General features: G+C 40.4%; 1 protein-coding gene across 1 annotated transcript; it reads left to right on the top strand.

Annotated features, from left to right (window-relative positions):
* Window positions 1-207: 207 nt before the first annotated feature.
* On the top strand, window positions 208-27,534 carry MCHR2 (melanin concentrating hormone receptor 2; the record flags this gene model as incomplete). The annotated part of the gene is made up of 7 exons (XM_081140824.1): window positions 208-508; window positions 12,731-12,831; window positions 13,515-13,721; window positions 19,616-19,825; window positions 22,442-22,636; window positions 24,900-25,019; window positions 27,219-27,534. Exons 3-7 carry the CDS (start codon window positions 13,540-13,542, stop codon window positions 27,532-27,534), a joined length of 1,023 nt encoding a protein of 340 aa, XP_080996950.1. The 5' UTR covers window positions 208-508; window positions 12,731-12,831; window positions 13,515-13,539.
* Between the last annotated feature and the right edge of the window lie 266 nt (window positions 27,535-27,800).

Here is a 27,800-nt window from a genome sequence, read left to right as displayed (position 1 = left end):
GCAGGTTCCTTCTCTCCCTCCCTCCCTTTGAATCTTTGGGACGTCAATAAACATTTGCTGAAATAAAAGGGTTGGGTTTCTGTTCCCTCACTTCTTGGCCAGAAGCACCTACAAATTGATTACCGGGGCCACTTGAAAAAAAAACAAGCTCCGCGAGAGCAGAGAGATTTGGGCATTTTATTCCCTAGAATTCCCAGGCTCCTGCGAGGGCGCGGGCGCAGCGGGCGCTGGGCAGAGCAGCGCTGGAGGGGGAGCTGCGCGTCAGCCGCCCGAGGAAACCCCGGGTTCGCGGCTGGGCCGCTTCCTTTCTTGTGACACCCCCTTTGGAAACCGAGAAAGCGCAGGCGAGCAACCCTGCTAGACCTGGGTCGGCATCCGGACCCTCCCCTGCCCCCCACCTTCCTGCGCCCCTGGCGAGAGGGCTGGCGGGCGAGGTGTGCAGTCCCCAGAAGGGCGTCCCGGCGGGCCACCCTGTCGCTCCAGGGCGGCGAGGACGGCGAGCACGCAGGTGACGCTTCTGCGCGGAGCTGGGGGCCGGGGGCGCGGCGAGCGGCGGGAGGCGCGGGGACCTCGGGCGCGGGCTCCACCTGCGCTCCTCCGAAGGGGCGTGTCACCTACGGTGTCCCGGCGCTGAGCACCTTCTCTGCACCCCGGGAGGGCACAGAGCGCGCTGCTTTGGGGCGCCTGCGGGGCGGGAGGGGGGGTGCTGTCTCCACCCAGGAAAGAGAAACGGGAGCGCAGGCGGGAAGAGAACGGGGCCTGGCTCTCGGGGAGCGCGCCGGGCGCGCAGCTGCTGCGCGGAGCAAAGGGGCGAAACGGGGCGCGGGCGACGCGCCCGCCGGGCTGTGTTTCCTAAGGCAGAGTTCACAGGCCTTTTCTGAACCCGAAAAGCCGAACGCGCCTCCGCGGGGCGCCTCTGCCCCGCCTCTGAAGGCCCGCGCGCCCCTCAGCTCGAGGTGCCCCTCGGGCGCCGGAAGCTCCGCGGCCCTGGGGTCCCCCCGCGAGGGAGCGGCCTCGGGACCCGGCGGCAGAGGGCAGGGGCGCGGGCCTTTGCAAGAGCGACAAATGAGCTTTCTCCTAATTCTTAGGCAGGTTTTGCCCCACGGTCTGATATCTGTATTTGTAGCGGGATCTTCTTATTAAAATGCCCCTGAAGTTACTGCTAAATAAACAGGCGCGAACATGAAATCCTCTCTCTCCGATGCGGCACAGAGCCTCCCCGACTCAGAGCGCCTTCGGAGGCAGGGTGTTTTCGGTGAATGCCTTCTAAGTTTTCAACGCCGCGCTTCCTACTGACAGAGCCTGTTTGTCAGCGCGGCGCGGCGAGTGGGACGTGGAGAGGTGCCGCCGGGCGGGCGGGGCCGGGGCCTTGTCTGTATTCCGCTGGGACCGGGACGTCCCTTAATGCGACAGTAGAATTGGCCTTGGGCAGAGCGGACGCGCCCGTCTATCATCCTTCGGCTATGACAAGGGCGATACTGAAGCGCCTTCTAGTCTCATCTATTTGTCCACTTATTTCTATTTTACTATGTTTCCCTTTTGCCTCTTCTATTTTGCTTATTGTTCTCGTGTACTATCTTGATCTTTTGTTCTCAATATTGTTTATTTTTTAACTGTGTGTGTGTATTTTTACTTTTAAAAAGGCACGATGTAGTGGAAAACACATGACATTTTCTGTCAAACTTTGTTTTAAATACTAGCTCTGCCACCTACTTCCTGGGCAGCTTTTGGCAAATTCCTTAACCTAAAGCTAAAGGAATGGTAGTAAGCATGGAGTGCATTTAATTGTAAAATCAATCTTAAAGAAGTGTAGGGATTAGGGTGGCGTGCTATATGCCCTGAAAGTTTTTAATTACACACCTATCAAAATTGAGAAGAGGAGAGAGAAAGAAAGTGAGTGGTAGAATAAATTCATTTATGGTCACGTGCGATAAATGTGAGTCAAAGGATATATTATTCAACTGACACAAGTACTTAAAATATAAAAATATTAAAATGTACAAAGCTAAAAACTAAAACTATAATATGTTGACCAAATTGAGTAGTAGAGGACCAGAAGGAAAGAAGCAAGGAAGAGAAATTATGCTAATATTATCATTGCCCATATTAAAGAATTAAGATAATGTCAAAAGAAGTAAAATCTAAAAGTAGCATATAAAATTAAACAAATATAACATATAGAACAAAAATATACACCTTCCTAAATGCATTTAAAAAAATAAGAAAATAAAAAATGAAAAACATAAGTAGATATATTTCATATATAGATATATACACACGTGCCTACATATAACAGAAGACAAAATGTGAGAGACTTCTGGAATTCTTTGTTATGCAAGATAGTAAACCCCCTTCATGTTTAAGCCATGGTGTTGGGTCTTTTGAAACTATTAAACAAAATACCTATAAAATGTCCTCTTTGTTTCACAGGAGGAGTTATGGAATTTGGTGGTGGGACAGGTGCCACCTTCCATCCACAAACACTTCTTTAACTGACCCTCTGGGATCTTAAAGCAACACAGGGTACTTGTGTAGAGGCAAGTCTCACTGGGGAGAGGCGGAGATGGGGCGGGCAAATGGGTTTTGGAAAAGGAGAAGGTGGCAGAACCACAACGTTTGGAGGAAAGAGCTAGGCCATTGTAACAACAGATACTCTCATATCATTGGAAATCTGGTAGGCTAAGAGCATGTTAAGGAAATCTATTCAATAAACTAATATTTGTAAATTTCACTTGCTCCACAAATACTTTAAAGGCTCTGGGCAGCCCAGCCGGGCGTGGCTCAGCCATTGAGCATTGACCTAGGATCCAGGCAATCAGGGTTCGATTCCCGGTCAGGGCACATGCCCGGGTTGTGGGCTGCAGCTGATCGATGACTCTCTCATCATTGATGTTTCTATCTCTCTCTCTCTTCCTCTCCTTTCCTCTCTCTGAAATCAATAAAGATATATATAAAAAAATAAAAAACAAAAAAAAATAAAGGCTCTGGGCATAGAACTGTGAAGCACTGTAGGAGAATTAAATAAAGCTTAGGACAGGGAAGTGACCTGCCCACGGTCACAGCTAGTCTTAGGCAGTCAGGCTCCAGAACTTGCACTCTTAATCAGGACACAGACCTCTAAGTCCTCCTAGTTTCTTTGTGAAATTATTTTAATATGTTAGTGGTTTCAGGAGTATTTCCTGGCCCATCCAACTTGGCTCAGCAGTTGAGCGTCGACCTAGGATCCAGGAGATCAAGGTTCAATTCCCGGTCAGGGCACATGCCCAGATTGCAGGCTTGGTCCCCAGAAGGGGACATGCAGGAGGCGGCCCATCAGTGACTCTTTCATCATTGATGTTTCTATCTCTCTCTCTCCCTCCCTCTCCCTTCTTCTCTCTGAAATCAATAAAAGACATTTAAAAAAAAAAAAAAAAGTGTTTCCCGGCCTATGGCTGGGTTCCTATCAAGCATTCTTTCCCACAGACACTCCTTATGAGGGACACCACTCAGTCCACTCTAGAGCAAGAAGGATCAAGTTCTAAAAATCCTGGAATGAAAACCAAGTGTGTGCTTAAAAAAATAAAAAGAGAACCAGCATGTTCATCTGAGACTACTGAGACTACTTAAATAACACTAGCAGATGTTCAGCAACAAACAACTTTCTTTTTCTTTTTTGGAGGGCTCAGGTGCCTGGGATGGGGGGATCAGGTGCCCATGATTGTTTTTATTAAGTAAAGCATCTTTGTTTGTTTTCTTTCTTCAATATGGAATAGTAAGTGATAAATATATAAATTGCTAAATTTTTATTTGGACCATAGCTTAGGACAATCTGTACTTTTAAAATTAAAAATAATGATAAAAATTAAAAAGCAAATGAATTATTACCTTTCATGGTCAAGTTAAAGATTAGCAGCTAGGAAGACCCTTGTTTTTATTATATTAGATTTCTAATTGTCAAATTAAAATGTGTCTTATTTTAGAAGCATTTGACCTATTTTAAAGAAGTATAAATTATCTAAGGGTTTTCTTTGTTAAATTCACAATCCTATCTTAACATCTACTCAAATATGAAATAACTTTTTATCATAAAACCTGCAACAGAATTGAATACTAAATATTTCATGCATCACTTCTGGGATTGTAACATTTGAATTAATATATATTTTCTTTCATATTTTGGAAATTAGTTGAATGTCATCAGTACCCGTCATTGGAACACTGAATATTGACAGAATAAACACACCAATGTCAATACCAATATACCAATATTGACATTAGTATATACTGCATTATATACCTCACTCCCAAGTTTTAGAACAGCCAGAGTTTGATTCAACCCTGAAAATTCCAGTATAGCATGAGAATAGTCCATATTCGATGGCATATATTGACCATCTTTTAGCCCATTTCACTTGTCCCCATAAGAGAGTCTGTAAATAATTATCATGTTAATTGTTACCAGAATATTTTCTCCAGTCAGTCTTCTAAAGCAGCTCTGCCCAACAGAAATATGAGTGTCCAATACAAGCCACACATTTAAGTTTTCTAGTAGCCACATTTAAAAAGTAAAAAGGAAAAGGTGAAATTAATTTTAATGATCTATTTTACTTAACCCATTATTATTTCTATATATAATCAACATAAACTAGATATTAAGGGGCTATTTTACATTTTTTTATACTTAGTCTCCAAAATCTGGTGTGTATTTTATACTTAGAGTGTATCTCAACTTAGAGAAGCCTTATTTCAAGTGCTGAATAGCCCACATGTGGCTAGAGGCAACCATGGGGGGGGGGAGTTTAATTTCACATGCATACTGTGCTACTATAATTACCAAATATGACTCCCGCCCTCCATGAGAACAAAGTGCAGGAATTCTTTTGAGCTGGTGACCTTTCTTGGGGACTATAAGGTTACTAGCTTAAACGTACCTTTCTGCAAATTAGACACTCTCTCGCCCCAAGTCACTTAACTCCCATCTTTCAGAAAATGGCCATAATATGCTGATTCTATTAAAACAAGATAATCCACTACCATCAACCAGAAAACTGTTTTAATAAACATGTAAACCTAGAATGTCTACAAAGTAAATAAACCACCCTCCCTTAGAGGTGGCACCCTTGAGCAGTGCACAATTGTATCAGGAGCCCTGTGGGTTTCCTAGGCCTAATTTTAGTCATGGCACCTTCTCCTCTCTCCAATTCCATCCCTGCCCTCATCCCAACCAACACCAGAAGAGCGGGGCTCTAATGCTGCTTCAGAAAGTCCACTGCCCCTTACCCTGATCATAGCACAAATTGTGAACAAGGGAACTCTCTTTAGTGCCCCAGACTCCTTACCTGTACCCCTCGCCCACATGGTATTCTCCTCCTTAAGGAAGGCTAGTGGATGACCTATACTTCTGCAGAACTGTCCTGAGCTTCCACAACCTCTCCCAAATTCTAAAAGCTAGGAAAAACCAGGACATTCCTCTAAACACAACTTGTGGCTCAGATGGCAGTCCTTAATTCTGCATCATGCACTTAATACAATTCTTCATTTTCTCGGGGGCTTTCACATGATAAGCACCATTTCCACTATGGGAAGGAAAGTCTACCTCCTAAGTGAAATTAATTGCAAATATCATCAATCAAGTAAGAGAAGGGGCATCATCCTGGAGCTAATGTTACTAATTAAGTGGAAAACTACCTTGCCTTTGGCTGTGATCCTGCCTGACAGGCCCATCAGTTGTACTATCTCCCTTCCCTTTCTCTACACCTCTGCCATGTAACACTGGAACCTCTGCCTAAGTTGATTCTTAAAGTGTTTTGTTTTTTCTGCTTACTCAATTTTGGGGTGTAATGGTTGAGTTTACCACATATTAGAAGTATCTATATTCAGTTTATACTTATTTCCAGAAAGTAATGATATAGACTGAATGTTAGCATGATTAAACTATACTTACATATAAACTTCATTGTGGTTGAAATAACTAGTAATAGCCTTGTTTTTAAGTAAGTGAGTATTCTTCATTCAAAGCCAAGGGAATAGTATGGCATTTTGGGTTACTAATTTAATATTTGCTGTGTTTTTTTAATGTAATGATAAGTAGAATTGACTTATCCATTAAGCACAAAAGCCATAGTGCTCAAGGCCCATGATACTTTTAGAGGCCAATGAAAATGTTGGGGTTTTTTTTAATTCAAAAGAAAAATATAAATATAATACAACCTGGATTATATTTGTCTTTAGGCCAGCGGAAATACAAAACAGAAATTTTAATATTTTTTATGGAGGAGGGGGTTCATGAAAGTGAAAGTATCTAGGAAAGTAATGGCCCAGCCCTACAATGGTTGATAACACAACCCCCATTGAACAGTCTCATAGATATTCTGTTCTTCCTAAGCAAAGAATAGGTTTCCTTCAAATTTTCCTTCCAACTATTTTTCTTTTTAATTTCTCTAGCAAAACGATGAACTGGAGTTTTTCTAAGAATCTAAAGAGTTTAGAGAAAGAAGGCCTAGAATGTGAGAGTCTGGACTCTCTAACCTCCTTTCAAATTTGCAAAGAACATTCTCTTCTCGCTAATACAGTTCAAGGTCAAAGGAGATTTTGAACGTGCTAATTAAAATGTTAGCTATTGCTTAAGCAGAGGAAAACTAATTTTGTTCACACATTTTGAGAGTGACTCATGAATGAGTGGGATAACATGTCAGACTCTATCCCAGACCTTAATCGCTTATCAAAAAGTTAAGCATTCATTTATTTAATTCAAACCAAATCATTAAATATGAGTGCATAATAAAAGTGAAGTTAAACTTAAAAGAAAATCAACAAGTCCGGTAAGTATTAACATGATAGCCTCTGTAAGCCTAAGATCACTTTTAATATTGTGGAATGTGTGAGTTGCTGACAAAGAAATGTGCTCGGCAAGGGGCCAGTAAGTGCGTGAGGCAAAAATGCTAGCAAAGGATACAAATCCCTTAAATTAAAAGCAAAATGAATTTGAGCAGCAGACCCTGGATTCCAGCCAGCACCCCTTACCTTAGTAAGGCCTCAGTAGTCCGTGTACAGAGGCTGGAAGTTGCTGGAACAAAAGAGGCTGCCAGAATGTGAGCTGAAGTAAGAAACGGGCTTGAAGACACCTGGAGATCAGGTGGGTTGCATCAGCAACACATGGTAGCTGGAGAGTGCCATCAAAAAGCCACAGGTGATACCCAATGAAAGCTGAGACTTGGCTGGCTTGCAGGAGCCGTACCCAGGAAAGCTTTTTTTTGACAAGGGGATGGGTAGGCAGTGGGTTGAAGGACTGAGCTCTGGAGGTGCTGTGGCTACACAAGTAGAGCCAACAGCAATCCTGCTCCTTCACACCATCAATCACCAACAGTGGCTTCATCTCCTAGGGCACTAATGCCAACCTGAGATGCCCCAAATCCACACAGAGTTGGTGCCCATCGAATTACAACTGGTTTTTATATAGGCTAAAAAATCTGACATAAAAAGGGTGAGGTTTGTGCAAAACCACATGGTTTCCCAAGGCTATAGATTCTGAACGGTAAATAGAAGATATTTTAGAATCATTGTCATTTGAAAAGATAATCGAAGATGATGCAACTTCAACTTGTAAAAGAAAGCATTCTGGAGGCTCGTTTGGCAATTAATAACAATGTGTTATTTTCATGGATTTTGTGTTTGGGACCTTCTTAGTGTTTTAAAATTTATAATGTGCTGTCATGTCTTTTCTCGGTCTAAGTAGACACTTGCACTGAAATTTGTATTTGTAACTTTGTTTTTTCTTAAAGAGCACCCTCTCCATTGTATAACTAAAGGACCCATGAGCCTCCTGCAGCTGTTCTGTCTGCAGGCCCACAACTAGATGTGAGGTCCAAGTCCTTCACGGTTCCAGCGAAGAGAGACTTCTCTCTGCTTAGAAAGAGAAGATAAGTGAAGGATGCCATGAATGTTTGGGATAAAAAATGAAATGCCTTTGTATCAATCAAGGGTGAGCATAAGGTTCAGCAGTTTAGGCTACATTGTTGCCTGCTGCTTACCCTAAGGAGATAGGGGACAGGCAGAAGTGACGTGGTGAGTATGTTTAAAACACACTTCCAGCCAACTTGACCGCATTTTTGCATCATCATGACCAGCTCATGGTGTGTTCATCACTAGGATAAACTCAATGGTCTCATCTCTCCAGTGTCTCCTTGTCACTTAGAGATACATGGGAAATTGAGAAGTGAGAGGTGGAGGCACCCCTAGAAGATTTTCTTTCTGGCCGGGAGAGGTAACCAAGCCTGGTTTTCCCATGTCCAGATCAGTTCATTGTAGCTGCCTTCTAGACAATTCATAGGTAGAAACAGCATCATGGGAGTGATCCCCTTTCCTCTGGTTTTCTTTACTGTCTGAAGTGTTTTGAGCTACGAACCGGTATTACATTTTGTTAAAGTAATTGAACAAGGTCATTAGACTGAGGTGGCCCTAATGCCTTGGTAGCCCGTGTAAACAAACCAGAATCCTGAACCAGAGTCCATGCACTTGAATCTGAGGAAATAACACTTAAGAACAACCAATCACAAACAGCCGACTAGGCTCTCCCAAATAAGGCGACAGTAAGCTATCATTTCCTTGCTTTTCTTTCTGCATCTCCTCTATTAAAACTGCCCTGGCCTCTGTCGGTGGAGTGCTCCTAACCACTTTTAACTTCATGCTGCCTGATTTGAGTTGATGTTTGCTCAGATGAACTTGAAAGTTTTAATATGCCTCAGTTTATCCTTTAACAGGTTCTAAACCCACTCGCTCTAGATAAAAGATTAAAAGGTGGCAGCCTGCCTTGGTTCACAACCCTTATTCCTACAGTTCTTGCCAGTCTACCCCTATCCCCTGGTTCTGTACCCAGTGAGCAAACTCTAACTGCCCAATGATGATGAAGATGATGGTGGTGATGACGGATGTTAGTTGAACACTTACTAGAACATGTTAGGCTCAGCACTTATTCATTTTATCACATTAATCATCACAACAATACTTTGAGACAGGTACTGCTATTACGGGGGAAACTGAGACTTAAAGAGATTACTTAACCAAACAGACAGATTGCAAGTGACAGGACACAGTACATTTCTATAAACTATAAACCCTTATAACCACTGATACAACCATATTGGAATGTAACTCCAGGAGGTGGAAGTCTTGTTGGTCTTGTTCTTTGCTGCAGACATTATACTGTTTGTTGAATAAATAAATGGACATGCCTGGAGAGGTTCAATAGAATGGAAGGAGATGGGCAGATCGAGTAAAAATAATGAGGCCAGTTAATTGGACCACAACTTGGAGAGCAAATCTATATAACTTGGACCCACAAGTGGGGGGGGAGGCAGGTGTATAGCAGGTAAATATAATTGTTATAATTTGTGCTTTGTGGCTATTTAAACATCCTTATTGATTTTTCTAGTTATTAGCAGCAGGCTTTTTTCCCCATATAATTTTTTTCTGATATTTAACTTGAAAGTAGTAACAAGACAAGTAGCCATAAAGCTAGCTCATTAGATTCACTTCATCCCATCATCATGACTATGCTGACTGAAAAACACTTGAGGGTTATTATTTTAGGATTTATTTTTTAAAATAATCAAAATTGTGTGAAATTATCACTGCAGTGTAAGCAAACACCATGCTCGTCTTTGCCATATACATTTTATCACTTTTCTGACTTAACACTCTTTTTCTTTAAAAAAATCTAACTTTTTTTAAAGTCATTCCTCCTTTTGGTTGTCCTAGTCGTCATGAATAAATTGTGTATGTATGAAGATGTCAGTGTATGTAGATGAACGATGTGAATCAGAATACATTAAACTGACACTGTCAGTCTTCTGTCAACACCAACCTCATAAGCATAAATTTCCTTTTTTTAAGGAAAAAAAATCTTCCTACGTAAAGGCATCCTTAACTATTTAGGACCAGTTTTCTGTGGTTATATTCCAAGTAAGTGTCAAAATTTGCAATTTAATAACTGAGAAAGTATTTTATACCTAGAAAAGTTTCAAGGGGAACGTGTTTACTTTAATACCTGAGTGGATGGGTTTCTTCCAGAGGTACCACGTAAGGACAGAAACAGGATATACATGGAGTTTTCTGCAAAGGATGGGTATTAAGTTAACCTTATTTCAGCATTGGCTTTCATTATATATTAAAGGGAGTTGTCCTGGATAAAATTACCTTTAGATATAATGAAATCATACTTAAGAATTCAGAGTTTTTTGTATAAAAGATTTTTTCAAATAGCCTTCTGAGTAAATATAACAATATTTAAAATATGAACATAATTTAAATAATAATGCTTAAAACTTTTTCATTGGCTCATAGTTAACAATCATCAGTGGATTAATATTTTGTTTTTGTATATTTAACCAATGAGCAGTGTCTGTCAAGGACAGAGAGACAAGAATAAGGTACTTACTGAGCCTTGTGAACTACCAAATATTGTTGGACACTAGGTGTTTATGTTTATGTTTAGCAGTCATATACCTGGAGGGAAAGCAGGCCAGTACCTGCCACAGCTAACAAGACAAGATGAAGGACAGTGAGGATATTTTCCTTGACATGGATTTATTATTTCATAGCTGAATTTCTCAAATTTGAAATTAAATGAATTGGTAAAAAAAAAAAAAATTCTTATAAAAAATGGCAGGATTCACAAATTTTTAATTATATAGAATTTTCACTGATACCTCAATTTGCCTTTACTTTGAATTCACAAAATTTTAATTATATAGAATTTTCACTGATACCCCAATTTGCCTTTACTTTGAATTCCAATATTTATAGGAGATGTTAAACGTGAAATTTTAATTGACAAAAGGGAAAAGGTAACAGGGTTCTTGCTTTGTCAGGTTTTTAGTGGCATGAGTAAAAGTTTTAAAAGTTAGAGTTTACTGGCACGGTTCTTTCCACAGTAATTACTATTTACAGATAGCTTCCTTTCCCACTTTCTGAAGTTCCCATCTCCCTCAGACAACCTGAGATCTGGAAGATAAATAAAACAAGAGGTACAGAGAAGTGGAAGGGTGAGGCTGAAAAGATTTGGGTTGAGACTTCAATAGCCTAGGAGTTGTCAATAACAAGTAAGCCATCTGACTTTGCCAAATTTTTTTTTGTTAAATGTTAAAAAAAAAAACTTACCATGTAGCCATTTAGATTACACTCCCAAATCTTAGATGTGAGGGCATTAGTCTTAGAAATACACTTATTAGCATGACAGTTGTCTGAAACTTGGGGAGTCATATTCCTGTAGATTATATTTGGAGAAGAGATATTGAAATACATAAGGATGTAGGAGATAATGGATATTGCTATACATAATTCATTGGGGAAAGTTTGCCTATGTCTTAAACTTAAATCATAATTTCCAAAAATGCGTATGTTCTCCAAACCTATTAATTTGAATATATAATCCATATTTTCTTTTTTAAACTTGTAGTAACTGTTTTAAAAAAAACAGTTGCCAACCTAGCCAGTTTTGCTCAGTGGTTAGAGCATAGGCTTGTAGACTGAAGGGTCCTGGGTTTGATTCCAGCCAAGGGCAAGTACCTCAGTTGCAGGCTCCATCCCTGACCTTGGGCTGGGGCACGTGAGGGAGACAACCAATCAATGTGTCTCTCTCACATCAATGTTCCTCTCTCTCTCCTTCTCACACTCTGAAAAGCAATGGGAAAAATATCAGCAGGTGAGGATAAAAAAATAAAAACAATTGTCATAAAAGTTAATTTTCATCTCTTATCTTAAACTCTAGATTTTTGTTTATCTCCCAAAATCTCTCTTAAATATTGGTTTTTCATGATCTAAATAACAGAATAAAATTAATATAATCATCTTGGCCTTTTTAAAATACCCACATTTGTTGTTTTTTAAACAACATGTGGTGAGTGACTGTGAATGTTTCTCTGTATGAAATTCTTCCATGAGTTTGGCCAGTCATATATATATATAAATATATAGCTGTTTTGCCTGAGGATGGCTCTTTGCTAAATTTTTGCATACATGTTGGCATCAAGTTGTAGCATAAGAGAAACACAACAAAAGTTAACATTTATATAAGCTGATTTTTAAAGTTTGAGATAACTGAATAGAAAAGTAAAAGTGAACAGAAGCATAGTAGAAATTTAAGAGTAAGATAACTATTAATAAAGAAGAAAAAACAAAGGTTTAGATTTTTGCCTAGAAAAAACATATGGTCAGATGTTAGGCTGCTTTTTAAAAACTATTTTTACTGTTAAAATAAACTGCAGAGTCGTATATAAAACCATCATTTTAGAGGTGACCATCAATCCGACTTTTCCAGTTAGCACTCTATTATTCTTTATATATTAGCCATTATTACATGTATCTCTAATACTATAGTTTATTTTTGTCCATATTTTTAAATTCTATATAAATTGAATCATGCCTTATGAATCTTTGCTTTTTGCCCAACCTTAAGTTATTAGATTCATCCATGTTATTGTATGTAATTACAGTCTGTTTCTTTCTAGTGTTGCACAACATTTTATTGTGTGAATATATCACAATCTTTTTATCCATCTCATTGTTAATGAGCATTTTGACTATTTTACATTTAAAACATTTAAAATAAATATTTCTGTGAACATTTCTGGAGGACTTCTCCTGGTACATATAAACGTGTATCTCTAAGTATATCCCACCTAGGGGGAAGCTTCTGGGTCATCAGATAATGTGTATTTATTCAACTTTAATAATGCCTCCCTGGTTTCCACAGTGGTGCATCAATTTATATTCTCACCAGTAGAAGTTCTGTGGTTCTGTATCTTCACCAACACTTGGAAATCTCAGACTTGAAACTTTTTACCAATGTGATAGGTATGTATGGATACCCCATTGTGGTTTTAATTCACCTTTTTTTTTTTTTTTTTACCACTAGTGGTATTGAATGCCTTATAGAATGTTTCTTTACCATTGGATGCCTGTTTTGTAAATGCCTATTCAGGTCTCTGGACATTTTTCTGTTGAGTTGTCTATACTTTTCTTATTGGCTTATATACATATTTTATATATTCTGAACAACAGCCTTCAGTTAGTTATATGCCTTAGAAATACCCTGTGAGGCTTGCCTTTTCACTATCTTAATGATATCTTTTTCTTCTCTTTTTTTTTCAATTTTCATGTTACTTTTTATTTTTTGTGAACATATTTTACCAATAGACTACTTACTAGAATATTTAATACAAAACATGAAACATCTACTCTGCCCCATTTCTCAAACATCCATTTTGTCCTCTAACATACTTTTTAATTCTGGCTTTTAAAAAAAAGCATATCACATGAGATCAATCCTTTTACGAAATGCTTATCTGAACAGCAGCATGCTCAATGTCGCACGAGCACAAGGTTGTACCCAGGTCTCTCTAACCTGTCCATCATCCACGTCCACCCTGGGACCTTCTGTTGCACGGATTCATGGTTCAAACAAGGCCCCAATAAATGGTTTTGAATTAAGTTAAAGAAAATCTATGTTGAGGGGACTGCACTTCCTATTCCCTCAGCTTAACCACCGGAAGCTCATGAACAATGAATCCACTTCACTCTTCCTGTTGGAACACCTCTGCTGAACTTTTGAACAAATCCTGGGATAAAGAGTTTGCTTCTCAAATGCTCGGAGTTGTGGATACAGTCCTCCTGCCTTCCATGATCGGGATAATCTGCTCAATGGGGCTGCTTGGCAACATCCTCATTGTATTTACTATAATAAGGTAAGGCTTCTTCTCTTTTCCCACAATTTAGAGACATCCTAGACTCCCAAAATGCATCCTTTCTCCCTGGAGGGTTTTTCTTAGTGAAATCAAGTTTTGGAAGTATTTGCTTAAGATAATTAAAAAAAGGTTCTACAGATATTTTTATCATGTATTCAGTAATATCTGAGTTGCAGATCCTAAAATGAAAAGACCTAGGCCAATGCTTACTGCTGGGTTAGTGAATTTTTAGAGCCATGATTCTCAGTCTTAGCTACATATTAGAATCACCTGGGGAGCTTGTTAAAATCATAATACACAATTTTAAAATCCTAATATACAATTTCACTCCAGACCAATTAACTCAGAGCCTCTGGAGGTGGAGCCCAGGCAGGGACTGAAACTGCAAGGCAACCATTTTATTTTCCAGCAATAAGAGTTATCCTAAGAAGTTGACCTGATTTGGCTGGTAAAAAGACTCTTTTTCACTCACTTTGGCAAGAGAGGGACTCTCCCTGACCACCCAAAGATTCAGGCAGTCATATGGTAGACTGTTCCCCTCAATATCGACCACCTCCGAGTAGGCCAAATGAGAGACATAGTGACACTGGGAAGCAAGCAATGAACTAACTCATGACTTTGCCAAAGGAAGACTAGGAACATATATGAGATATATATATATATATATATATATATATATATATATCTCAAAAAAAATAGGCTTAAGTAAGATGGAGCCTCCAGAATAAGATAGAAGCCGTTCTATACGGCTTCTTTTTTTCTAAAGTAAGAAGCGATTTGTTCATTAGGAGGGTGATTAATAATGCAGTGAGGCCAGATCATTACCAGTCTACTATACTTTAAACTTATAGCGGGTCAAAAGGAATCCAGATTAGAAAGCATAGGAGGAAAATTGAGCCAATTATAACATTTTCCCCTTTTATTCTTTGTGGAGAGACTAATGAACTCAACCCCACTACTCAACTATTCTCCACAGCCGCAGTGGGCCCTGGGAAACTATTTCAATGAAGGAGATGACATTTCCTTCTGTTGATCTCCCACCTCCATGTCCTGAACACATCTTTCTCCTGTCTCCTGACAGGCCACTTTAAATGAACAGAGTCTCTACAGGATGGCCTATGTCTCAATGAATAAAAAGTTCCCACTCTGCCATTCCCTGCCCTCAACTCCTTGTCAAGGCACCTAATTCGCACTAAATCATGAATTGCTGAGACACCTTACTTTTTAACCCTCCCAAAGGTGTCTGCATTTTATAGTGGGGGCAGTGTGTTAACCCGAAGGAACACTAATGGTCTAATGGCAGAATACTAGTGCTAAGAGGAAGGGAAAATGCTTGGAACAAGGCTCTTCCTTTTTCCCAGCCAGTTTAAATCATAACTAGTATTTCCCTTTGACCCAGCCTTCTACTATTTCCAGAGTCAACCATATATAAGCTCTTGTTGCGGTTGACTCATAACTTTCTGCACATATACCCTACGTTTTAGGTGCTGCAAAACCTCACAGCCACAGCTGTTCAAATAAACTCAGAAGTTGGTGGGAAGCCCTCATTGCTGTGGTCCAATACACCAAGACAATTCTGGAATCTAAAGGAGTTGAGTGTCTTGCCCAAGGGCATAAATGAGGGCATAAAAATGAAAATAGAATTCCCACTTAGGTTCTCTTTCCACTCTATTATTCTGTATCTAGAGCAGGGTTGGAAAACATATCACTCTATTCTTAGCTCTCCCATCCTTGGCAGGCATCTCTAATCACACAGGTCTGTCCTGTAGTAATGCCTGTGTGAGGACTCAGAATTCTTAAACACCCATGCTTAATGAAATCACTACTCATTCATTGAGATTGGCTCACAAGAGAAATTTAATTCAACTAGAGTTAAATGCCAAACCAGGCAACCCAGACATAAACAAAAGCAGGAAGCTACTACCACATCCAATCACCATCTTTACCCCAGTACCATTACCCTTCTCCGGGCCCTGAGCCAGATGGAGGAAAGAAGGTGGTTTTACAGACCCCAGGAGTCTGAGCTGCCTGGTGGGAGCTGTGGCCACAGTGGGATTTGGGACCATGGAGTCAGGGCTGTAGGAGAAAGGTGGAGCCATGGAATGGATGCAGCCACTGCCAGAAATGCCAACAGCAGAGAGGGAAAGGAAATACCCTGGCCTCTCCTCTCCTCCTATCCTCCAATTTCCCTCCAATAGTGCTTCCTATTGGCCAAAGCTAACCAATACCAGTTGGCAAGGAGACATAGGAACAAAGCTGGGGAAGAGTGTGAAACGGATTTGAGAGCAAGCTGATTAGCAAAGCATCCTCCTACATGTGTGGTATTACATGTTTTGTTAGTTTCACTTAATCCATAGTATATAGTGTTATCTCTAATTGCAAAAAGTAAACATGTTTTAAAAGAAATTTTTATAAGCATAAAAATATAAAGAATAAAGTCAAAATCAGTTGTACTCCTTTTACCAAGTAGATAATTATTGTGATCACTTGACATATTTCTAAACAAATGTTTAAATAAATTTGAGGTTATACTATGAACATAGTTGGGACATTTTTATTTAATAAGTATTTTCTCATTTGATTATATATTCCTACAAACTATGATTTGTGACAACTATATTATTTATTGTATGGTATTATGAAATATCATAATTTATTTCATCATTTATCAAATTAGTGAGCATTAGATATGACCATGTTAACCATGTGGAAAACATATTAGCTGAAATGATCACTCGTCTACATTTTTTATTTTAAATGTTCGAATCTAATGAAGTCTGGCAACAGGACACCTAAAGACAAATTAGACCTAAAAAAAAATAAAAGTTGTTATTTTTTATATCTATGCTATCACTTTCAGTAAAGAAAGCAATAATAAATATAATGGGCTACTTTTATTGCCCTCATGCCTTATGTCCAGATAAGTACATCATTTGTTTCAGCATTCTTTTTTTGTATACAGATATCACTTAGAAACACGCTTTTGTTGTTAATCCTGACCTGAGGATATTTTCTCCGTTGATTTTGAGAGTAGAAGGGAGGCAAGGGGAGAGAAATATCAATGTGAGAGAGACACAGATTGATTGCCTCCGCGATGCGCCCTGACCAGGGCCAAGGAATGAACCTGCGACCCAGGCCCATGCCCCTGACTGGAAATCAAACTCTAGACCCTTCGATGTGCAAGCCGACGCTCTACTACTGAACCACACCAGACAGGGCTAGAAACACTTTTATTTATTCTTTTTAATTGACAGTTAATGACCTGCACTGTCCTCAACAATGGAATTGCCGTAACTTATTATCAGTAAATGATGGGTGTCTGTCTAGAGAAAAGCAAGGGCCATGGGTCTAACAACAATTAGGACCTCAGCAACCACTTATGGTTTATACTGTGATTCAAATGGAAATATCTATTTAGAAGCTAAAGTTTATGGGATTTTTTGTTGTGTTTTTGCATTGGTTTTTGGTTGGTTGGTTGGTTGGCTGGTTTTTTTTAATGTGGAATTCTTCCTTCCTGATCTCTAGTATCTGTTCTCCCCTTTCCCCTTACCATTTCCCACACCCAATGGTCTAAAGAGACCAAGACTGAGAGACCAAGAACAGTCACTTGGCTGCTCTTTTGGTTGACACATCCTTTCCTCAAGTCTCTTCTCCTTCTTGGTCTTTCTGATATGAGCCACCAACCCCTTGGGTGCAAGGAACCAGCCTCCTTTATGAACAATACCCAGAGTATGGCTGCTGAGTAAGGACTTAATGACATAACTTCCCCACACAAGATGTGTGTTGCCACGCCCTAGGTAAATATCCTCGCCCAGACTGATGTCTCACACAAGGATTTTTTTATTTTTTTTTTAGTTATACATCAGCTGTCTCTTTATTTTATTTGTGTGTGTGTGTGTTTATTTTTGTTTAAAATATTACAGATGTCCCTTTTTCTCCCCAATGACCCATTCCAGCCCTTCCCACCCCCTCCCCAGTCCCTCTCCACACCATTGTCCGTGTCCTTGGGTTGTGCATATATGCATATGAATTCTTTGGTTAATCTCTCCCCCTCCACCCACCCACCCTCCTCCATCCCTCTGACATTCATCAGTCTGATCTATGCTTCCATGTCATTAAATCTATTCTGTTCATCAGTTTATTAAGTTCTTTAGATTCCACATATAAGTGAGATCATGTGATGTTTGTCTTTCTCTGCCTGGTTTATTTTGCTTAGCATAATATTCTCCAGGTTCATCCATATTGTCCCAAAGGGTACGAGGTCCTTCTTCTTTACAGCTGCATAGTATTGATGGCTTAAATTTCACAGCCTATAAAATTTGCATCCCATGAATAATAAAGACACACACTAGCTTCCAAACCACAGAGCAATAGCCCTGAATCCAGAGTCAACTAGCAATTGTGGCATAATCTTAGGGCTAATTCTTATGTGCTCTTTAAATCCTCATTTGTCTTCAGTTCAGATGTCACTTCTGCCAAGAAATCTGTCTTGACTGTCCCAAGGGAGGGGGCAGAGGCCTCTTCTGTGTACTCCTTGTTCTTGCTCTGGCTTTCTCTCATCACACTGTAATATGATCATTTCACTGTACTACCTACAGTTTCACTGTATTTCCTTGAGTTACGGCTTATAGATTATTTAGCCTTGCAGCCCCAGAGCACAATATTGTGCCTGACAATGAAATGTTTGTTGAATTAATGAAAATGTCTCCCAGATAAAGATGATGCCTGTTTATTATTGAATGTCCCAACTCCTTTAAGATAGGGGCCACTGAATTTAAAATAGAAATTTCTGCTCTCAGAAAACTATTTTGCCTGTAGAGGAGAGAGTGGCACATCTAGGTAGCATTGAATTCACCTCTCAGCAGGAGACGTGAGATTATTCTCAGTACTCTCTACCAGTTCATTTGCTCAGATTCCTTCTCCACACTATCTGGAATTCAGGGTCTTAATTAATAATCTTTGCTATTGGGTTAGATTTTATTGGAATATTTCTAAGTAATGGTTGAGATTTTTTTAAACAATAGCCTCAGTCAGGATTTGAACATACAGCTTCAGTGGGAAAAAAATGCTTTGCACAATGAAAACCATTTATTTTCCCTACTCAGCTGTTTGTAATGGTAGGGATAAGTAAAGACAGAGCCTTTTGCCTGAGTGACCTTAGAGCTGGTACAATTTGTTGCTATGTAGAAATTACCCCAAAACTTAGTGGCTTAAACCAAATATTTATTATCTAACACAGTTTCAAGGATCAAGAATCCAGGCAGCAGCTTAGCTGGGTGGTTCTGGCTCGAGCTCTCATAAGGTTGCAGTCAAGCTGTCCTCTAGGGCAACAGTCATCTTTGCTGGGGCTGAAGCATCGACTTTCAACGTCGCTCACTCATGCACCTGGCTAGTTGGTGCTAGTTGTTGGCAGAGGGCCACAGTTCCTCTCCATGTGGACCTCTCCATAGAGTTACTTAAGTATTCTCACAAGACGGCATCTGGTTTCCCCAGAGAAAATGATCCAAGAGAGTGAGCAAGGGGAAACCCCACAATTCTTTTATGTCCTAATTTCAAAGGTCACACACTGTCATTTCCACCATATTTTATTTGTTAAAATGAGTTACTAAGTTCAACTCACCCTCCATCTTCAAAAGAGGGAATGAGGCTCCATCTTTTGAAAGCAGTTTCTAAGAATGCCTGGACACATTTTTAAACCACCACAGTTAGGTATCAGGTATATAGTTCAAAATGTTGAAATATACACAAGACTAGGCACTCACATGTGCAGTTGTGTGGGTTTTTCTTTAACTTTTAAAATCTGTTCGGCCATTGAAAATTTGTACCAGGTGACATAAATTGAAGAAGGTGCATACTTTCTATGTCAGTCTCCAGTTTACATCCATTTCTTTCAGGTCAAGGAAAAAAACTATTCCTGACATTTACATCTGCAACCTGGCTGTGGCTGATCTGGTCCACATCATTGGGATGCCTTTTCTTATTCACCAGTGGGCCCGGGGAGGAGAATGGGTTTTTGGGGGGCCTCTCTGCACCATCATTACATCCCTGGATACCTGCAACCAGTTTGCCTGTAGTGCCATCATGACTGTAATGAGTATGGACAGGTAAGTGAAGAGACTTTGAAAGTCTAACATAATTCAGAGGTGCCTGTGTTTCCCCAATTCATCCCACTTTAAGCAACAGAGGTGCTGGTTTGTAACAGCAAGGCTCCTCTTCCTTTGCTTGTCTCATTGTAGAACTGATGACTTAAGAATATTTGTTCCAACTTTCACAGAAGTCTACTTTTAATAGAAAGCTTAAAATTCTAAAAATATCCCATTTTCTAAACATTCCTTTTTACTTCGGTTTTATTTACAATTCACTACAATATAGAAGGATCTCAAAATCATGAACAACTGGAAATTATAATGAATGTCCCTCCCCATGATCCTTGCAATAAGGAAGGTGAGGTCCTAAGAAGTGAGGATATTTGCTAAAGGCACAGAGGGAGTCGGTGGCAGAGCTGAGAACTGAAGTAGGTCTCCTCACTCCCTGTCCAAGGCTATTTCTCACATGTTCAGTGCCTCGCACACTCTTGCTATTACCTAGCAGCCTGAAGGAATCAGTGGAGTAGATACGGACTCCTACACAGATATAAAGAAATATCCCACTACCAGGAAAGCCATCTTTTACACTCATCATTATGACCGGTTAATGCAAATGCTGCCATTTTACACCATTAGCAATTTATTCAACTGTGACCTGGAGTGTGTCGTAGCCATATCACCAACCACAGGAGCTAATGCTATTTGAGGAGATGATAGCAACGGCGAGCCCTCACAGAGCCAATGAGTGGTGGAGCCCAGTTCAGACCCAGGCTGTCTCTAAAGATGGCAGGTGGCTTGTATTATCTCACCATCTGGCCTCTTCCAGAGCATGAAAGCTAGGATGTGCCCTGAATCATCCAGATGCCAGGACCTGCACACCTGATCTTAGCAGTACTCCCCAAACAGAAGCAAGTCCTAAAAGACAACAGTAATACTACACAATGGGAATTATCTCAGAGAACAACTCACTGAAAATCTCGATCCACATTCTTCCCACCCCATTTCCCAATCCAGCGCACTTTATCCCCCTTGCTCTGACCTGTCTTGTTTCAAATATATCACATAGTCTAATTTACTTTGTGTATGAATGGGTGTGTATATTGTTTATTGTCTAGCTTCCCCTACCCCCCAAATGTAAATTCCGCAAAGGCAGGGTCTTTGATCACTAATATATCCCAAGTGTCTGTGTAACAGTGCCTGGCAAGTGGGTGCTCAAAAAACATTGATGAATGAATGACTGTCAGTCTTGAGGGCTGTGTTAAATTTCCCTGGGTCCATCCAGGACTGTTTCCTGAGCTCTGACTCTTTTATGTGTCCAAGTAGGCCTTCAGAGGTGGGGAAGTTAAGAGCAGTTCTTCAAATGGATAAACAAAGCAATAGCAAGGTTCATATAAATCATTCCCTGGATTATTATTCAGAATGAATAATGATGGCAATGTTGGATGTATTTTTTTTTTTTTAATATCCCGCTGCTTTTCTGCAAAAGAATTCTCCAAATATGGAGTGTGCTTCTCAACTTATAATTAACATCACATTTTTTAATCAATGTACTGTGTGGGCCTTGTTAGTTCACCCGGCGCCAGCCAGTGCTGACTGTCCTGAGTAAAGCTCGCTGAGCTCCCCGGGGTTCCGACATTAGGGAGAGGGCCATGCACAAGCCAGGCCGCTGCAGAAAAGCCACCTAAAGTACAGGCCTTCCCAATCACAATCCCATTCTTGGAGATAATGAAAACTGCCTTCTGCCCTGTATGCTGAATAAAGGAGAATATTAGCTTTCCTTTCATTGGACGTCTTCTGTGAACCTCTTACTGTACCACCCCATCTCCAGCAAAACTCTGCTTTTTCAAATCCCTTCCTTCCAGGTCTGAACTCTCTTTTTCACCCTTTAGCTTTTATTTGGCTCTTTAAAATTCTTCTAGGATATGCTGGAATCAAAAATACTTTTGATATGTCAGGATTTCAAGTTTGATCAAAAATGGAAAAAAAGAAGAAAAGAAAAAAGAAATATACTTCTCCATGAAATAGCCCATTTCCCCCTCTGGCCTCCAGCCTGGGTTCCTTGAGGAATTTGCACGTCTACACTAGGCACGTTTGTTTATTCTCAGAGATTTGTCTGAACTGAACTCCCAAGAGCCTGGGGACCCTACTGGAAAGCCATCTGAGCAAAATGCCCGTCCCCTGGGCCTGAACTTCACCCCGCTGGGGGACCCTCCTACCAGCCAGCGCACTTTCCTCCTTCCTGCCTCGACATCAGTAAGTCCTACAGCAGAGGACCCCCCCACCCCACCTCCTGGAGGAAACCCCTGTGCAGAGACCTAGTTTTTCAGAGCCTCATCTACAAGGCAAGCGCCTTGGTAATGAGAGAGTCTGCAGGGCACAGTTTTACCATCATCGGTGTGTCGTGGAAGCGATGCCTGTTTCAGTGAGTGGTTTATTCAGACTGGCAGGGTCAAGAGTTGTTTTCTCTACAGGTGCCAGCCAGCTCTTAAAAACTATAACTTTCTTTTACCCTGATAGCCGTGTGCTTCAGGGAGGATCATAATACTAATAATTTACTCTTGTCATGAACCATTCCTCCTTGGAGCTCAGTGCTGTTATTGATTGTTCCCAAACCGTTCTTAACTGGCTTTGCAGGTACTTGGCTCTTGTCCAACCATTTCGACTCACAAGTTGGAGAACGAGGTACAAGACCGTCCGCATCAATTTGGGCCTCTGGGCAGCTTCCTTTGTTCTGGCGCTGCCTGTCTGGGTCTACTCGAAGGTCATCAAATTTAAAGACGGCGTGGAGAGTTGTGCTTTTGATTTAGCAGCCCCTGACGATGTGCTCCGGTAGGTTGTTACAACTTAAGGAAAATCGAGTTGAATTAAGTTATGAAGTGCTCCAGCCTCCTTGTCTCCATACCGTGCGGAGTGTCCTTGGGGACCCTCTTCTGGACAGTCTCCCCGCTGCTTAGTTGTCTGCCTTCCACAATCAAGTTGATTGTTTGATTTTAAGGAGAGGGTAACCTTTTCTAATCTTTAGAAAAAGATTTTGAGTTTAATCGTGTAACCTTGGTGGGCACAAATATATCTAAGTATGGATTTTAAAGATCCCTGGCAGCCAGACACAGCAGAAATGCAGCAATCAAGGAGGGACAGAATTTCAAAAAGGGTCTCAGCATTACCGACTGAGATGCAAACCTGATTTATCAATATGCAACTGGAGTTTGGTTGAATTGTGTCCCTCCAAAAAAATATATTCAAGTCTTACTCTCAGCACCTATGACTGTGACATTATTTAGAAGTAGGGTCCTTGCAGATATGTCAAGTTAAGATGAGGTCATACAGGATTACAGTGGGCCCCATAGCCAAAGATTGGTGTCCTGATAAGGACAGGGAGCTTTGAAGAGACACAGAGAGGAGAATGCCTGTCAAGACAGAGGCAGGGATTAGGGTAATGTGTCTACAAGCCAAGAAACCCCAAGGATTGTCTGAACTCACCAAAGGCCAGGAGAGAAGCATGGAGCAGATGTTCCCTCAGAGCCTCCAAAAGGAACCAACCCTACTGACACCTTGATCACAGATTCCTAGCCTCCAATTCTGTGAAACACTACATTTCTGGTTTTTTAAGCCATCCAGTTTGTGGTAATTTGTTACAGCAGCTCTACATAACTAATACAGCCACCAACACAGGCATTTCTTACATTTTAATTTGAAAAGAAAACTTAAGTCAAATATTTTCTATTTGAAATTTTGAATATAGCATTGAAGTCTATGACAAAAAGTTTCTTAATCACTTACTAAGCTCGAGTTATTGTGCTAGGTGCTTTTTACATACATCCATACATTATCTCAAGTCAATCTGGCAGATTCCTTTTCCCATCCACCACTTCCAAATCGATGGGTCATTTCTGTATAGACACACCCAAAGGGATGAGGTAGACGGCCTGCAAGGCCACAAATCCAGTAAGAGCAAGCTCCCAAGGAGTGCAACACCAGGAGGATTGGTTATTTATTTGTTGTTTCTCCCACCAGAATTGGCTACAGGCACAAATAAAAACCATCAGCCAATCTAAATGAAATGATACCTATCACCGGCATTGACAGATTAATATGGACCTCAACCTATCTAAAAGAAGAGCACAACCTGAGACTCACAATATGACTATAGGACTTTGGCCCATGTCAAAGAAATTAAACAAAGATAAATTATTTTACACTGATAGCTGTTTCTGCTATTTTTGGTTGATTATCATAAAGGATACTCTAAGGTTTCAGCCTTGGTTGTTCCTCCTAGAATTAAATCGTTATGATGAACTGAGACTGGAACTTCTGTGCTGCACTCAGCATCCCTCTGGTCCCAGGTGCTCTCTTTCTCTCCCTCTCTCTCTCCCTCTCTCTCTCTCTGCCCCTGTCTATACCCACCCAGCCTGGGCTGCCTTCTTTCACCAGCACTACAGTTCTGCCAGGAAGGAAGACACCTGGCACCTGTGCAGAACAGGAATTGGCTCGCCTGAGAATTCCCCCTGGCAAAGTACTGAGGAAAAAACTGGCTGGTTTTACAACAGGCCCTTGGAAAGGCTGTCTCCATCCTTAGCTACAAGCATGGGCTGTACAGCTCAATTGTCCATCTGGGTTCAAATCCTCCCTCTGCCACTTACTAACTGGCTAACCTTGGGCAAGCCACTTAACCCCTCTGTGTCTGAGTCTCTTCTTCTGTAATATGCACATAGTAATGCCATTGTACTCATGGGGTTGGACATGCAGTGGGTTAAAATGTATAAAGCACTCAAATCAGGCCCTGCTATGTAATCAATGCTACTGCTATTGCCTGTTCTTGCTAATAACACTAACAGTGATGATGATAACAAGTAGCCTCGCCCGTTCCGTACTCAGCAGTGCCGGCCTTGGCACTAGAAGAGGGAGCGTCATTGTCAGCGAACAGGGAGGAGCAGGAACATCTCCACAGGAAAGCACCCAAAGATCCTTAACTCTTTCCCCAAGGGCTTTTATTCTAGGCCCTGAAAAATCAGAGAATCATGCCTCATAAACTGTAGAAGCCAATATCTAGCACTGTGAATCTAACAGTCATGTCTTTTTTCTCATTTTACAGGTACACACTTTATTTGACGATAATAACCTTTTTTGTCCCTTTGCCCTTGATTTTGGTGTGCTATATTTTAATTTTATGCTATACTTGGGAGGTGTATCAACAGAATAAGGATGCTGGATGGTAAGTGTCTGCGTTATTTCTCTTTGTTTATTAAAAGAACAATTCAGAGATCCTAAGACATCTACAACAGAAATTTAAAACAACTATCACTTGAAGCATACCGTACTTAGACATGTGGGCATTAATGTCTGTATGAGGCAATTTCTGAAAATAAGACATGTTCTGAAGCAGATATTTGAGGGTCTCTCAGTGATAAATGTTGAAATCACTGAGGCAATGTTTCATAAAAATTAAACAGAACTCAAGATTCTGTTTAAAGAATAATTTTATATTTGTCATCAACAATGCTATTTAAATGTTTTATTTGTACATTTTGCAGACTTGTGTACATATGGAAGTATCCTAGATGTTGTGTATAACTTCAACTTTTTTGTGTTTTAATTTTTTAATTTATAGAAATATCTCATTAATATTTTAATACTTAGGACAACATTAATTAGAACTAAATAAAAATAAAGGCTTACATAAAGACAATAAACATGGGAGGAACTTTAGAGATACTTGTCCCTAAATCGCATGAATGAATATAAATTATTTTCTACCTGAAACTGTACATACTAATCCATTTAAATGCATCAATGTTTTTATAAAACATGTTGGGTTAAAAAACATTATTAAAATTTGTCCTTAGACTAGATTATCATATTTGTTTTGAAAAGACAAGATACCTGGTTTTCCCACACACACAACATTTAACACTGTGAACGTTTAAAAAACGGAATAGGTGAACAATTTATGGCCCATGGGTCAAAATTTGTGGCAAACCCTGGTACCAAAGGTTTAGGTGGTCTATTGGCCCATGACTTTTTTTCCCAATGAGAATTTCTTGAAATTCTTTGGAAATATGACATTCTTCAAGGGTGGTCTATTTAAATGGAAAAGGGAAGCAGCTACAGTTATGGAAAAAATTTTGCTTCTAAATGTATCACAGAGAGCTGAGTTGGTGCAAAGGTTGAAACGGAATATTAAGACACCGACAGCTGGGACGGATGCTTGAGCCCTTTTCAAACAGTCTCCAAATCAGATCACTTTGCTCCCAGCACCTCCTCCAGAAATGCTAAGAACATTTTATGAAATAAAGCTCATACTGCCCAGTTATTCCTCAAAATGCAAGAAGTTAGAGGAATCGTGGTGCTTTCTCTGATAAACTGCAGAGAAATCATCTTAGAATGAGTGTCAGCCCCCTGCTAGTTTCCATATTATTCCTCGGGCTTATTCATCTGCTTCCACCAGGTCCCAGGGAAATTTCTATTAAATGTCTAACTATGACATAACATGACAAAGTTTGGGAATTAAGGGTTTTTTATTTTAGAATAATTTTAAATTTACAGAAAAGTTGCACAAATAATACAGAGAGTTTCCATATACTCCTCACCCAGTTTCCCCATTCGCATCTTAATTATCATGAAGCATTTGTCAAGACAAAAAAAAATTGGCATTGGTACATTACTATGAAGCAAACTCTACTCTTTATTGGATTTAACAGGTTTTTCCATTAATGTCCTTTTTCTGTTCCAGGACCCAATCCAGAGCACCCCACTGCATTTAGTTGCCAATCTCCCCAGTCTCTAGTCGGCAACAGTGTCTCACCCTTTCCTTGCTTTCTGTGACCTTGGTAGTCTTAAGGAGTCCTGGTTAGAAGGTATCCTGTAGAGTGTCCCCCAATCTGGGCTTGTCTGATACTGTGTCATGATTAGACTGTAGTTATGTGCTTTTGGAAACAATCAGCTCTTCTCATCAAAACATATGAGGGGTACATGATAACTATATGACATCTCCGATGATGATAACTGTGATCCCTTGATTAGGACAATGCTTCCCAGGCTTCTCCAACATGCAGTTACTATGCTCCATCTCCAGGAAAGGGGAGGAGCTATGTAGATTATTTGGAATTCTTCTGTAAAAGCAGTTTGTCTCTTCTTTCTCATTTTATTCAATCATATATTTATATCAATATAGACTCATGTATTTGATACTTTGGGCTTTAATTCAATACTATATTATTTACTTTTCTTAAAATCTTCCAGCTTTGAGAAATTTTTGACCAGAATGAAAAAGAATCTTTTTACAATGCTCTGAATAAAAATGAGCTTCATAGTGCACTGCACAGCCATTCTGAACTGTCCAAAAAGCTCTAGAAACCCACCGTCCCGCAGTTTCCAAGGTTGTTTACCTTCTATCCTGACGTTGCCTTTGTAGTTACAATCCCAGTGTCCCAAGGCAGCGAGTCCTGAAGCTGACAAAGATGGTGCTGGTGCTGGTGGCAGTCTTCATCCTGAGTGCGGCCCCTTACCATGTCATACAGCTGGTGAACTTGCAGGTGGAGCAGCCCACGCTGGCTTTCCACGTGAGCTATTACCTCGCCGTCTGCCTCAGCTACGCCAGCAGCAGCATCAACCCTTTCCTCTACATCCTGCTGAGTGGAAACTTCCGGAAACGGCTGCCTGGAGTGCAAAGGAGGGTGACTGAGAGGGAAACCCACAACATGGAGAACACCTTGAAATCCAGCTTTTAGGAGAATACATGGATCACCAGTCACCTCGGCAGGCTTGTCTAAGTGACTGGGATTACCAGAAAGGACAGGAGAAACCGTGGGTTTGTGATATACTTCTTGTGTGCTTGTGACTCTTAGTAGCATGGAACAGAAGGGTAACCACTCAAATGCATTGAGTGTAATATGCTGACTTTAGTAAGACATGAAAACGTATCTGTATTTGAGAGTAGAGAATGGAATAATCTAAGATACCCATGCCATGGCTATGGATGCTGTTCCTGCATACT

This window comes from Miniopterus schreibersii (genome assembly GCF_964146895.1).
Source record: "Miniopterus schreibersii genome assembly, chromosome: 6".
Classification (NCBI taxonomy): domain Eukaryota; kingdom Metazoa; phylum Chordata; class Mammalia; order Chiroptera; family Miniopteridae; genus Miniopterus; species Miniopterus schreibersii.
Note: the sequence above shows the minus strand (reverse complement) of the source record. Positions and strands in the feature narration are given on the sequence as shown.